The 14834-nt window shown below is 42.2% G+C and overlaps 1 protein-coding gene across 1 annotated transcript in view; it reads left to right on the forward strand.

Annotated features, from left to right (window-relative positions):
• Positions 1-14834, forward strand: part of xkr4 (XK related 4) — a gene marked incomplete at its 5' end in the record, with an annotated part of 53227 nt that overhangs the window by 25216 nt on the left and 13177 nt on the right. The window contains 2 exons of the mRNA XM_079650977.1: positions 8418-8617; positions 14471-14825. Of these exons, the coding sequence (XP_079507103.1) occupies positions 8418-8617; positions 14471-14825 (555 nt within the window). The remainder of the gene's footprint in view (positions 1-8417; positions 8618-14470; positions 14826-14834) is intronic.

Genomic DNA, 14834 nt, shown 5'->3' on the forward strand with positions numbered 1-14834 from the left:
AAAAACAGCTGGGGCATTAGAGAGTCCAAAGGGCACGACAAGATATTCAAAGTGACCAAGGGGGGTGTTAAAGGCTGTCTTCCACTCATCTCCTTGGCGAATTCGAACCAGGTGGTATGCATTTCTGAGGTCGAGTTTAGAGAAGATGGTGGCACCTTGGAGAGGCTCAAAAGCTGAGTTTATCAGGGGAAGTGGGTACTTGTTTTTAACTTTGATGTTATTTAACCCACAAAAGTCAATACAGGGTCGGAGTGATTTATCCTTCTTGTCCACGAAGAAAAACCCTGCACCCAGAGGGGAGGAAGAAGGACGAATAATACCTGAAGCAAGGGAGTCACCAATGTATTTCTCCATGGCCTCTCTCTCTGGCCGGGACAGACTATAGAGTCGGCTGGTTGGTAAAGGAGCCCCAGGAAGCAGATCGATGGGACAATCATAGGGATGATGAGGTGGGAGAGAGAGAGCTTTATCCCTGTTGAAGGACCTATTCAAGTTGTGGTAAATGTCAGGAACACCAGATAAGTCAACATCAGCTGAGACACATGGAACAGGCATAGGGTCTACAGGGAAGGGAGGCACAGCAGACTGTAAACAGTTTAGGTGGCACAACTGATTCCATTCAATGATTCTTCCTCCAGCCCAATCATGGCTAACCAAGAACCAAAGGGGTAGCAGGGGCGGAAATGACCTTAAGTTGAATTACTTCTCTGTGATTTCCAGAAATAATCAGGGTTACAGGTTGTGTCTGCTGTGTGACTCTTGAAATGCTTTGACCATTTAGGGCATTAGCAGTCATAGGATCCAGTAAGGTTTCCAACTTGAGACCCAGATGGTTGGCTAGTTCTAGGTCCACAAAGCTGTCCTCTGCTCCAGAGTCAATGAGGGCAGAGAGGGGCAAGGTCTGAGTGTTAGCACAAAGTCTGGCAGGAATGAGAAAACGGCGCAAGGTTGAGGTTACAATTGGAGTTGGATATGGGCTCGTCAGGACCCCCAAATTCACTGACGAGCCCCTGCGTTTGGGCGGACACGACAAACGGCAAGGAAATGCCCCAATCTCCCACAATACAGGCACTCTCCAGACCTCAGACGTCGAAGGCGCTCCTCAGGAGATAGTCCGGCGCGTCCCAACTGCGTTGCTTCCTCCTTAGCAAAGGTGGGCACGCGAGGTGGCGAGGTGAAGCCAGACGGTCTGGATACAGAGGGAGCATAATTGGGTGAGTTGTTTAACTTACTAGGCAGAGAAAAAGGAGAACGCAGCGTTCGCTCCGCACGGCGTTCCCGTAGCCGGCTGTCAAGGCGAGACACCAAGGAGATTAAGGATTGGAGGATAGCAGGCTCATCTCTTGCAGCCAGCTCATCCTTCAATTGATCCTTAAACCCCCTAACAAACACTGCCCTTAGAGCCGCCTCGTCCCGTCGGGCCTCTGCCGCCAGTGTGCGAAACTCGATAGAGTAATCTGCAACGGTTCGAGTCCCCTGTTGCAAATTTAGCAGACAATTTGCAGCTGGGCCAGAGTAGTCGGGGTGAACAAAAACAGTGGACAAATGTTCAGAAAAAACTCCAAAGGAAAGAGTGTCGTAATCCACAGAAGAATTCAATGCTTTGGCCCAGGTTAATGCTTTGCCACAAAGCAAACTCAACACATAGTTAATTTTAGTCACATCAGAAGAAAGGGACAAGGGGCACTGGCGAAATACCTTGTTGCATTGAAAAATAAATCCTCTGCATTTCTCCACCTCTCCGTAGAAAGGCTCTGGGAAGGCTCTGGGAAGATGGGGGAAATCCCGACATGGAGTAAATTCCTGAAGGAGATTGGAGGGTGCAGGAATTGCAGCAGAATACATCAGGGTTGAAATCTGGGCAGCCAGATTCGTGATGTGATTTGCCATGGACTGATTGGTGTCAACTAAAGCTCGGATTAGCTTCTCATGTTGACCCAGAAGGTTTCCCTGATGAGACAGGGCGTGCTGAACAGCGGAGATATCCGATCCAGTGTCAGAGGGGTTCATATTGACCAGTTCGTACTGTTACGCTCTCTGAGAGCTTACAGGTGTGAACCCGCAATACTGAACACTATTGAGAGGAGACTGAAGTTTAAGAAACAAAAGGCTTTATTTCCAAAACTGGTGATGCGGAACAGCTGAGAGAATTGATATTCACAATGTCCAGGGCCAGGGAGTTTCTCCGGAGGTGGAGCGGAGATCCGAAGCCGGGGATCCAGTTTGTGAGTGCGAGCAGGCTGGAGAAGGTGTGCGGAGAAGCACGGAGGAACACAGGCGAGGTGAGCCGGGGATCCAGAGCCGACGAGAGCAAGCAGGCTGGGGCAGGTGTGAGTGGAAGCACGGAGGAACACAGACGAGGGGTTGGTGGCTGGACGTGGCAGGCAGAGGAGTAGGCAGATGGATTCTGAACAGAGAGAGCATAAGGTGAGGATTTACAGGAACACTGAGATTAGGTTTTGCTAAGAGCTAAATACCAAGACGTACCACTGTGGTGAGACGACGAACTGGTGAATACTGGATGACGAAAACCGGGTATATACTGTAAGCAGGTGTAGGTGAGTAGTTGAATCAGAGTGACGAGGAACAGCTGAGGAGGTGAGTTTGCGGGAATCGAAAGTAGGTCAGCCACGCCCAGCCAGGAAGACAGACAGACAACAACAAACACAAAAAAGGGGGAAAGAAGGAGGCAGCACTTGTTAGAAATTAAAATCAATGTTTTAATGGGGAAATGTAGTTTAAACATGCCGTCAGTTTTAATGCAGTTTTACACTGAAAAACCAGAAATTATTGTGCAACACTAGCTGTTAAGCTTTATTCTGAAACTCTTTCATCTCCGGTTGGCAGTTAGCATGTGGTACATTTTACAATTTCCAAAAGAGGTGAATTTAGTAGCGAAATTATATGGAGTGGTGCAAACCGAAGCCTACTGATTTAACACTACAACTATAGATGTCGAGATACTACCATGCTGAATATTAAATGAAGGTACAGTTTATTTGAATACATTATTGTTTACAGACGAGAGTAGCATGTGACAACATCCGGAATGACCGGAAACCAAACCAGCCGAGAAGTATTTTTTAGAGTATCGATTACAGCGTTTAGAATGTGTTACATGAAAAGTGATGAAAGAGAATATGAGGAGAAAAGGCGTGTTAAGCATATATTGAATGTGAAAATAACCAATCCTTTGTTTAAATGCAACAACGGACATTGGAGACGAGGCGAGCCGGCTGGCGGGGAGGAGCCAGCAGAGGATATATAACAGCACCGGACGAGGGATCGGGTCTCTTCTCTTCCCTAACGAGGAGCGGATCAAAGCTGTTTGTCTGACAATATCATGCTTGTGACCAACCCGCGCCTTTTTTAATTAAAGTACCCAATTGAACTTTCAAAGAGACTCCATTTAGTCTCCTTTTAAAGCTTCTCTCCTGGACGGGAGAATAACGAACACAGTTTACACACTGTAGATCCTCACAATTGTCAGTTCTACCGTTATTTTTAGATGAATTAACATCTTACAATAGTCCCTAATATTTGTTATTTGTTCTCTCACCTTGAAAAGCAAGTTATGGCTATTTCTCGAAAAGTGCTTCGCAAATAAACCGTTGTTATTATTACTATTAAGCTTATTATAATAATAATAATTAGTCTGATGGTATTTCTTTGTTAGATTGTTTTTTTGCACCAGTCTGAACATTTCTTTAATACCAAAAAACAAGGGCAACTACACTCTTATAATGGGCTTTGAATGGACAGTGAACTTGAATTGATAATATAATCATATACTTTTCAAAAGTAAGCTTACAGAGTGCATTACAGACACAACAATAACAATGCAATTAGAACTTAGAACATTCAAGCAGCTAGTAAATAAAAACATAGAAAATCTTAATAAATCGATGAACAACACACTTTTCACACCTATAGGTATATTTCTAATTTTGCATTAAAATGCTAGCAAATTAATGAGATGTTTCATTAGGTAATGGATTGAAATGATGACATAAATTCAAAGCTACTTGAGTACTTGACTGCGGCCTTCACTCCTTTTTAAATCCTCCGTCACCTGCAGAGAGCTGCTGCTCTACTGCCACCTGACCTAATGGCTTAAACTAATAGCAAGAGGCTTGAGTGCTAATATAAGCACTTGTCCTCTGCTTGAGGTTAAAAAATAATGACCAATTACCATGAGTATGAATAACAGATGTGGCACAGCGTCTAATAATATGACCTAGATACATTTATTTTGGTTGATTTAAACTGATTTTTTTAAAAATGGACGAGGTTACATTATAGCTCAGTTTCCAACACCACTGAGAGCCAACTTCAATAACTTCATTAGCGTGCTACTAGCATGACGACAACATGTCTCAGACTTGTGCGTTAGTTTTTGGTGTCCCGTAGGAACAGTATCTACCATGAGTAGTAATATTCATCCCGCTTCAATCTCATTAGTATGCATAGAAAGTGACAGGTGCTGTGACAGGTCACACCTCTACCTACTTATGCTAATGAGCTAAGTCCCGCCTCCCCTTTGTTCGAGGTGTGAGATCTCAAGTAGGTGCGATATCCCAAGTAGGTGTGAGATCCGTCGATAGGAGGGGGTTGATGTGTATTCACAGGTGTGAAAAGCCCCCACTGTTGCGCCTTATGGTGTATCATAAAAAATGTTTCAATCACGTTAGTATGCATAAAAAGTGACAGGTGGGCCCGCCCCCAAGTCTATTAAAACAAAATGCCGCTTCCATCACATTAATATGCATAAAAGTGACAGAAGGGCCCGCCCCAATTATGTGATGTCAGAAGACCGAGGGGGTGGAGTGAGATAAAAAAAAAAGAACCCCGTGCAGATAAAAAGCCAGTCATTTCCAATCATCAAGTCATCTTTCCAAAAAGAAAAAATGGCCAAGAGACGCCTCGATATGGGTTTAATCAGCGAGACGACTGTGACAACTTACAGCCATGCAGCTCATGATTTCAAAACAGAGATTGGAATATTCATGTAAAAAAGATGCCATCTTCTGCTATGCATTTAGACATTTCGGTTCAAGTTCGTCAGATGCCTTCACCACAACTGTACCAGAGTACCAACCGCTGTCTCCTGGTACTCATCGGAGTAACTCACTCACTAAAAATGAAATACTAGCCTAAATGACAGTAAAACAAGAATAACGTTTAAAAGGGGAGTGATCTGAAAAATATCCATAGAAAAAGCTGCTTACAGTTCTGTTTCATATGGGTGTTGAGAGATGTATCCATAGATCTCTTCATTTTGCTCTCGAAGTGCACCAGATTGATGTGTGTGTGTGTGTGTGTGTGTGTGTGTGTGTGTGTGTGTGTGTGTGTGTGTGTGTGTGTGTGTGTGTGTGTGTGTGTGTGTGTGTGTGTGTGTGTGTGTGTGTGTGTGTGTGTGTGTGTGTGTGTGTGTGTGTGTGTGTGTGTGTGTGTGTGTGTGTGTGTGTGTGTGTGTGTGTGTGTGTGTGTGTGTGTGTGTGTGTGTGTGTGTGTGTGAATCAGTCACGGATGTCTTCACATGGAGATGAAGACTCCTGTCTCTTAACACCCAAGGTCCTGCAGTCGGCTGAGGCTGTAAAAGTATAGAAAAAGCAGGTAGGAGGGGGTTGAGAGGAGACTCGGGGGTGTCAATATATCCAGACCAAAATATGCGGATTCAGAGCTGATCAGAACACAGAAAGGCTGGGAAATTCTTTTTAGTTTTTGTCTACTATCTACATGTTTGTAATGTGTATGTACATATTTTCAATGCCATCTCTCTCTGTTTCTGCTAATGTGTAAAATATACAAAATAACGTTTTATACACTTACTCTCTTGTTAAAAGGCGATGAAGTTTACAGCGTAAGCCAGCCATCAGTGTTCTAGATTTGAAGGCTTCGCATACCTCAAAGTGTGTCTAAAAGTATCTTGGAAAGAGAAAAAAAAAGCCAAAATTCGCCTAGGCCATTAAAAAGAAACCGAATTGCTGCTAAGAAATAAGTTCAGAAAGCTATGACTCCAGTGGAACACTGTTAGAGTCAAAAGTAACTCTCAATGTATTCAGACAGAATATGCAGATTGGGGTTGATCAGAACAAAGAAAGCACCTTCCTCGTCAAAGGTTAGTCACACACTCCCTTACTGTCACCCTTACCTCGTCCTATGACTGTCAGGCCTTTTGGTGTGTGTGTGTGTGTGTGTGTGTGTGTGTGTGTGTGTGTGTGTGTGTGTGTGTGTGTGTGTGTGTGTGTGTGTGTGTGTGTGTGTGTGTGTGTGTGTGTGTGTGTGTGTGTGTGTGTGTGTGTGTGTGTGTGTGTGTGTGTGTGTGTGTGTGTGTGTGTGTGTGTGTGTGTGTGTGTGTGTGTGAATAATCACCTTTTTTCCGCTTCCCGCATATTTCACAACTGTTCGCATATTTCGCAACTTTCCGCATATTTCGCAACTTTCTGCATATTACGCAACTTCCCGCAATTTTCCCGCATAAAATCACATAAAAACCCCGCATTTGTATCGCATAATCAAGGATTTTAGCCCGCATAATCAATGATTTTAGCCCGCATAATTAAGGATTTTGGCCCGCGTTTTTCTGGAGGGTCTAAAGATGGCAGGAAGGGGGGAGGAGGGGGCCGGGCCAGGCACACACACACACACACACACACACACACACACACACACACACACACACACACACACACACACACACACACACACACCAAAAGGCCTGACAGTCATAGGCCGAGGTAAGGGTGACAGTAACGGAGTGTGTGACTAACCTTTGACGAGGAAGGTGCTTTCTTTGTTCTGATCAGCCCCGATCTGCATACTCTGTCTGATTACATTGAGAGTTACTTTTGACTCTAACAGTGTTCCACTGGAGTCATAGCTTTCTGAACTTATTTCTTAGCAGCAATTCGGTTTCTTTTTAATGGCCTAGGCGAATTTTGGCTTTTTTTTTCTCTTGCCAAGATACTTTTAGACACACTTTGAGGTATGCAAAGCCTTAAAATCTAGAACACTGATGGCTGGCTTACGCTGCAAACTTCATCGCCTTTTAACAAGAGAGTAAGTATATAAAACGTTATTTTGTATATTTTACACATTAGCAGAAACAGAGAGAGATGGCATTGAAAATATGTACATACACATTACAAACATGTAGATAGTAGACAAAAACTAAAAAGAACTTCCCAGCCTTTCTGTGTTCTGATCAGCTCTGAATCCGCATATTTTGGTCTGGATATATTGACACCCCCGAGTCTCCTCTCAACCCCCTCCTACCTGCTTTTTCTATACTTTTACAGCCTCAGCCGACTGCAGGACCTTGGGTGTTAAGAGACAGGAGTCTTCATCTCCATGTGAAGACATCCGTTACTGATTCACACACACACACACACACACACACATCAATCTGGTGCACTTTGAGAGCAAAATGAAGAGATCTATGGATACATCTCTCAACACCCATATGAAACAGAACTGTAAGCAGCTTTTTCTATGGATATTTTTCAGATCACTCCTCTTTTAAACGTCATTCTTGTTTTACTGTCATTTAGGCTAGTATTTCATTTTTAGTGAGTGAGTTACTCCGATGAGTACCAGGAGACAGCGGTTGGTACTCTGGTACAGTTGTGGTGAAGGCATCTGACGTACTTGAACCGAAATGTCTATATGCATAGCAGAAGATGGCATCTTTTTTACATGAATATTCCAATCTCTGTTTTGAAACCATGAGCTGCATGGCTGTAAGTTGTCACAGTCGTCTCGCTGATTAAACCCATATCGAGGCGTCTCTTGGCCATTTTTTCTTTTTGGAAAGATGATTTGATGATTGGAAATGACTGGCTTTTTATCTGCACGGGGTTCTTTTTTTTTTATCTCACTCCACCCCCTCGGTCTTCTGACATCACATAATTGGGGCGGGCCCTTCTTTCACTTTTATGCATATTAATGTGATGGAAGCGGCATTTTGTTTTAATAGACTTGGGGGCGGGCCCACCTGTCACTTTTTATGCATACTAATGTGATTGAAACATTTTTTATGATACACCATAAGGTGCAACAGTGGGGGCTTTTCACACCTGTGAATACACATCAACCCCCTCCTATCGACGGATCTCACACCTACTTGGGATATCGCACCTACTTGAGATCTCACACCTCGAACAAAGGGGAGGCGGGACTTAGCTCATTAGCATAAGTAGGTAGAGGTGTGACCTGTCACAGCACCTGTCACTTTCTATGCATACTAATGAGATTGAAGCGGGATGAATATTACTACTACCATGGTGTTTCTTTATTGATTTGTGTTTTTTTTATTTTCAGTGTTTTGTTTTCCTTCTTAAAGTCATGTTACATATATTTTTTTTCCTGTCTGGTTGATGTTAAAGCACTATATTTTCTCTCTGTTTTCCTTCAAGGTATTTCCACACCATCTACCTGGGCGTTCGGAGTCGTCAGAGTTCTGTGACTGAGCACTGGCGCTACTACTGGAGGATGGTGTATGAGTTTGCAGATGTGAGCATGCTGCATTTACTGGCCACCTTTCTGGAGAGCGCTCCACAACTGGTGTTGCAGCTGTGCATCATTATACAGACACATAAGCTCCAGGCTGTGCAAGGTAATACCTCACTCACAAGCACACACAAACACAAATGTTTCTCTATATTTGTGAGATTGACTTTATGCGTTATTCTAACCTTAACCATCACAACTAAAGGCTTATCTCCAACTCTTTTCCACCCCGTAGCCAAAATGGAATCCTTTTATTATCTTGTTTTTGGATTTATATAATTATGTTTTACACTTTCATATATTTTACCTGTGATCATGCACCATCTGCTGGATGTAAACTGCTTCCCTTAACCTGAACCCCATTCTAACCTTAAAGTCTTAAACTTCAAACAAACCCTTTGAAGCAGTGACAACAGGCCAAAGCAAAGGCTTATTAAATACCTCAAAATGCACCGGGACGACAGGCAAGAGGGCAGAAACATGAAAGGGCACTAACAAGCTAAGTTGGTGACTATAGAACATTTGTACTAACTTCCACTCTGTCGGAGTGTGTATGTTACGGTTGAGTGAAGGAAGCAGGACCCAAATGCAGATAACTCTGATTAACCTTTATTTCAAGGATAATGAAAATAACTCGGACAAAACAGAACACTCACCGGTGAACTCAGTCACCAACAAAAGACGAACCAACACTGAACACAGGAAGAGACAAGACTAAATACAGGGAGGGGTAATCACAAGACGAGAAACAGCCGGGCAGGGGAGGAGAAACACAAAGGGCGAAAGGTGAACACAATCAGACAATTAGACACACCAGGGAAACTAACGACAGGGAGGAAAAACACAGGAAGAAGGACCAGACAATTAGGGGTGCAACAACTAATCAACTTAATCGATTCAAATCGATTACCAAATTAGTTGCCAACTAATTCAGTCGTCGATTCGTTGGTGACGTCATCACGTGTGTTTTACGCGCCGTTAAGCTCCAACGTTATTGGTCTTTTTATCATTACTGGAGACATTTAAAAAATATATGTCATGTATTATTGCTACAAAAACATTATATCGCAGTCTTAGTGTCGCCAACTCGTTTCTAACATGCAAAAAGACAAACAAATGCGTCTATGATGTATTTTCGATCAGACGAGATCTCTCTCCCCCGTCTGTGTGGGAGGGGGCGGGGCAGTTTACACACACGCAGCTGCTACATGCAGCAACACACTGCGGAGATGGCGGAGAGAACGCGCTCCGAGGTGTGGTTAGACTTTACCCGTCTCGATGTGGACAATGCTCGTTGCCAAAATTGCAATAAGAGTTTAGCATGTAAGGGCGGTAACACGAGCAATTTGTCTAAACATTTAGCAAAAGTGCACCACATTCAGACGGAGAAATGCAACGGGTTCGACTTGTCTTTCTAGTAGCTCTGTTGCCCCATCCACGAGTAACGTTTCCACGTCAGGTGTTATGTATGCTAGCAGCAGCACATGGAGTTAACTCAATTATACAAACATGGGTTAATGACTAGAGGTAACTGAGTTATTTATTTTGTTAAAGTTTCAGCTATTGTGTTTACAGTTCTGTTATCACATTATTTAATATGATTTGTTAAAATACTGTTGTTTCTTTTGATGTGAAATATTATTTATTTAATTTAAATAAAAAGCAATGTTAATTTTGTTCAAAATGTGCTTAGTTAATTTAATAATATATGTATTTTTGAATCAAGTATTCATCTTTATTGTCTTCATTGTTAGTTTCCACATGCCTAAAACAACCTCAAGCTAAATCTAAAAGTTGATGGCTAAATAAGAGCGTTAGAGAAATTGTGCAAGGCATACAGCAGGCCTATTCAACTGGCGGCCCGCGGGCCAGATGCGGCCCAGAACCAACTCCCGAGTGGCCCAGCCTCCCGTAGCCAAATTCCTACACTAGTACAGACCATGAACGCAACACTCCGCGTTGCATAGAAACCACCAAACCACAACGCAGCACGTTTTTTGAAAGTGCATCTAGTGGTGCTAGTAACGGTGGTCCTATGATAGCAACTCTAAAACATGTCTCTCTCAACTCTGAAGCGTAAACAGAGACAAAACGGTGATTGATCTTGTGGAGCAGATCCAAGTCAAGCTGGACCTTTTCGCGACCGACTTGAGCACGGGTCGGATGCTGCATCTTCCGACGCTCCCCAAACACATCACATCTCCGGCACAAATCACGGATGTGATTACAGATTTCATTGCAAGGTTGAAAGAGAACTTTGGCGGTCGATTGGATGGACTTGCTCTGCCCACAGAGGTGATGGGCTTTGCCAGAGACCCCTTCACTGTTGCAATAGAGGGGGACGTATCAACCAGAGCAAAGGAAGTGGTCCCCTGCATCGACAAGGGGAAATATACACTGGAACTTATTGACATGCAGCGCACTAACGGGCCAGCGAAGTTTTGGAGTGATGTCAAAAAACGGCAGTTCCCTAACGTTCAGAAAGTAGCTATCTGTGTGCTCAGTATGTTTGGATCAACATACACATGTGAATCAAGCTTTTCACACATGAACTCAATCAAAAGTAGCACTCGCTGCTCCCTGACTGACAGCACTTTTCACCAATGTCTTAGGATTGCATTGATATCCTATGAGCCAAAAATCACTGCTCTTGTTCAAAACAAAAAATGTCCCTTCTCCCATTGAGAAAGTCAGCGATGACAAATCACAAATGAGGTGATAGTAAGCACCTAGTTTACTATAGTAGACGTGTAGTGTAGTATTCATTCATATAGTTACCCGTATCCCTTGTTATGGGTTTGTGCACTGAAGGGTAACTGGACAGTTCTTTCTGTATTCATTTAAATGCACTTTGTAATGTGTCTGGGTCAAATGTGACCAAAACGTATGATTTTTTTGTTATTACTTGAAAAGTGAAAAAATAGTATTGCTACAGTACTACCTCTTTGTGTTGCATTGCTCTTTAGCTGTTTTTTTTTAATGTCAGGAAATGTATTAAGACTACTATTATTGTATTCAGTAAATGCACCTTGTGATGTGCCTGGTTCAAAAAAAATAACCTGAATATTTTACTTCTAAAGCAAACAAATGTAATGCTACAACTGTGCACTTTTTTTTTTCAGATTCTGTTAAATTAATGCTAATTTGTTGTGTTTTTATGCACTTTTTGACCTACCTTTGTTAGATGAACAATGAATAAAAATTGCATGTTTTTCATCGCAGTAATATGTGTTTGTTTAAAATGTGTCACTACCCGCTTTTTACAGGCCGCTGAATGTCTGGCCCAGCTGAATTTTGTAGTTATAAAATATGGCCCAACTGAATGTGTAGTTGAATAGCCCTGGCATACAGTAATACTTAATCGTTTCATTAATCGATAGATTAATCGATTATCAAATTAGTCGTTTGTTGCAGCCCTACAGACAATATACAAGGAGGAAAACACCCATAACCAGACATACAAAACTACAAACGTGACATATCATAAGAATCCTGACAGTGTACCTCAATAGACTTAAAGACTTAAAAGGTCTAACAGGCCTTGCTACATTACGTTTTTTTTTACAAATTTGAAAACTTTTGCTACTGGTGTCGCAATTATTCAGTCTGCAGCACTAGGATTCTAAGTTGAAATCCAAAGTTAAATCCACTGTGGCTGGAGAGATGCCTGGCAATGACCAGGGTGCTCGTATGCAAGGCACTCAACACCCAAATGCTGTGGGCACCATCCTATAGAGTGGCGTAGTCACACCCATCTACTTCCGGTCCATGGGACCTTATTTCGGAAAAATTATGTATTGAAGTCAATGAAGAGAGAAAATGTATCTTTCGATCCCATTTGAATTGTGCCATGAATTACACAAATGATGTTTGTCAATCTTAAAAATCATTTCCATGTCAAAAAAGTTGCAGTTTTTTGTAAAACTGTTGAAATATAAGACTATGAAAAATCCGCAGCTAGAAAGACTACAAATCCCAGAGTCGCGTAAGTGATGTCATAACTGATGTCACAATTGTTTTCCTCCACCTAATAAGAGATAGCTAAGATAACTTTAACAAGATGCCTGTGTGCTTAGTACCAGGTTGTTATCATACCAGCAATAGGTCTTGCTCGTTCTTTCGCTTCCCGTCTGATGAAAGGAACAGGAGTGGCTGGATCAAGTTAGCTACCTAGCAAGTAGCAAGCACATTATTTAGCATTACAGTCTTAGCCTTGTCATTTTTATTAGCCTTAACAGGAAGTAACATCAAGTAACCCAAAATGTTAAACAGTAAGAGTCATATTTCGTGAACCCTTTGAAGAGTACTGTCACACCGGTGTGATCATTCTATTATACACCATTTAAGCCCGGGGGAGAAATGCTAACGCTACATTAGCATCGGCGATCTGTTTTACTTCATGCTATCTGCACAAATGGTTGACGTTAAACATTAAAAAGATCAGGCAGTTCAGAGAGAATCAAAGGAAGGAAGGAAGGTAGGCAGGCAGGTAGCTTTGCATGACATTCTTCTGGACGTGTTGATAGTGAGGGTAGTCTGGCTTTCACCTCTTCAATCTGGCTTTTAATGTGTGATTGGGCGGCTGTGGCTCAGTGGGTAGTGTGCTGGACTGCGAATCAGGGGATAGCAAGTTCGAGTCCCACTGCAGTCAGCATGTCGTCGTGTCCCTGGGCAAGACACTTCACCCCAAATTGCTTCTGTGGGGATTGTCCACAGTATTGAATGTGTGTAAGTCGCTTTGGATAAAAGCGTCTAACAAGTGACATGTAATGTAATGATTGTTTTTGTATTATTTGACTTTAACTTTAAATATATATTTATTTGTTGTTCCTTTCTTTTTTCTTTTCTTTTCATTATATCTGTAAAGCGTCTTTGAGCATCTGTAAAAGTGCTAACAAAATAAATCTATTATTATTATATTTGTCAATCCCTTTTTTGACAAGACAGTAGTGACGGCCATCTTGGTGACGTGTGTTGTTTTGCTAGTCTGCGGAGACCAGAGATGTAGTTCATTGTGCGTTTCACACAAAATGTTTTGTTACTTCACAGTTTTATGACACATTTTAATTTTTTGGACTTACAAAATTATCTTTCAAATTGACAAGAATCATATGTGTAATTCGTGGCACAATTCAAACGGGATCGAAAGATACATTTTGTCTCTCCATTGACTTCAATACATAATTTTTGCGAAATAAGGTCCCATGGAGCTCCCCCGGAAGGGGAGGGACTTCGCCACTCTATTAGGTATCCCCCTCATCTGACCTAATTTAATGCATATTTATGAATCATTTTTGTGTTTGTAAAATGTATATTTCCTCTCGAGGGATTCATATATGCCTCTTTATTTAATTTTGACAGTGCCATACACCATAAAATGATGCCCAGCTCGCTGCACATTATCAGGCTGATTGCATATATATGGCTACTTACTAAATGAATCAATAGTTTGAAACAAAATATTGATTGAAAAAGGGATTTTAGTGATTTAATGATGTTAGCAACCTTGCCCTTTAGCCTTCTTTGGATTAGCAACACTCTAATGTGATCGGTTATGAATAGCACATACAATTTATAATATATATTTTTTAAATCACTTAGCGAAATTAGCTTATAATAGAAATATGTGACTGATACATGATACAAGTACAAGTTAATACCAGTTCTTTAGTGTTAAATTTAATTATGTACTAAAATCCATGTATTTATACCTTATTTAATCTAATCTTGGTATGATACATCGATGCAGCAATATTTTCGAGACATAACAACGGTCTTTCTAAATAAATCGACCATAATGGGTTCATTTGTAGTGTTTGTGCTATGCCAACACTTTCAGAATCCAGTCTGTAATTCACGCTCTGAGAAGAAATCTGACATTGAAGAGGAATATCTCCTCCTCTGGCTGTGAAACTGACGGCAGATTTCACAAAATGTTTTTGTTCTGTACGTCTCCCAGGGATGACAGCGGCTGCCTCCCTAGTCTCTCTGGCCTGGGCCCTGGCCTCCTACCAGAAGGCCCTACGGGATTCTCGGGACGACAAGAAGCCCATCAGCTACCTGGCCGTCATCATCCAGTTCTGCTGGCACTTCTTCACCATCGCTGCCAGGGTCATCACTTTCGCCCTGTTCGCCTCTGTGTTTCAACTCTATTTCGGCATCTTCATTGTGCTGCACTGGTGCGTCATGACCTTCTGGATTGTCCACTGCGAGACAGACTTCTGCATCAGCAAGTGGGAGGAGATTGTGTTTGACATGGTGGTGGGCATCATCTACATCTTCTCCTGGTTCAACGTCAAGGAGGGACGGACAAGGTGAGGACG

The sequence above is a fragment of the Notothenia rossii genome (assembly GCF_949606895.1).
Source record: "Notothenia rossii genome assembly, chromosome: 9".
Taxonomy (NCBI): Eukaryota; Metazoa; Chordata; class Actinopteri; order Perciformes; family Nototheniidae; genus Notothenia; species Notothenia rossii.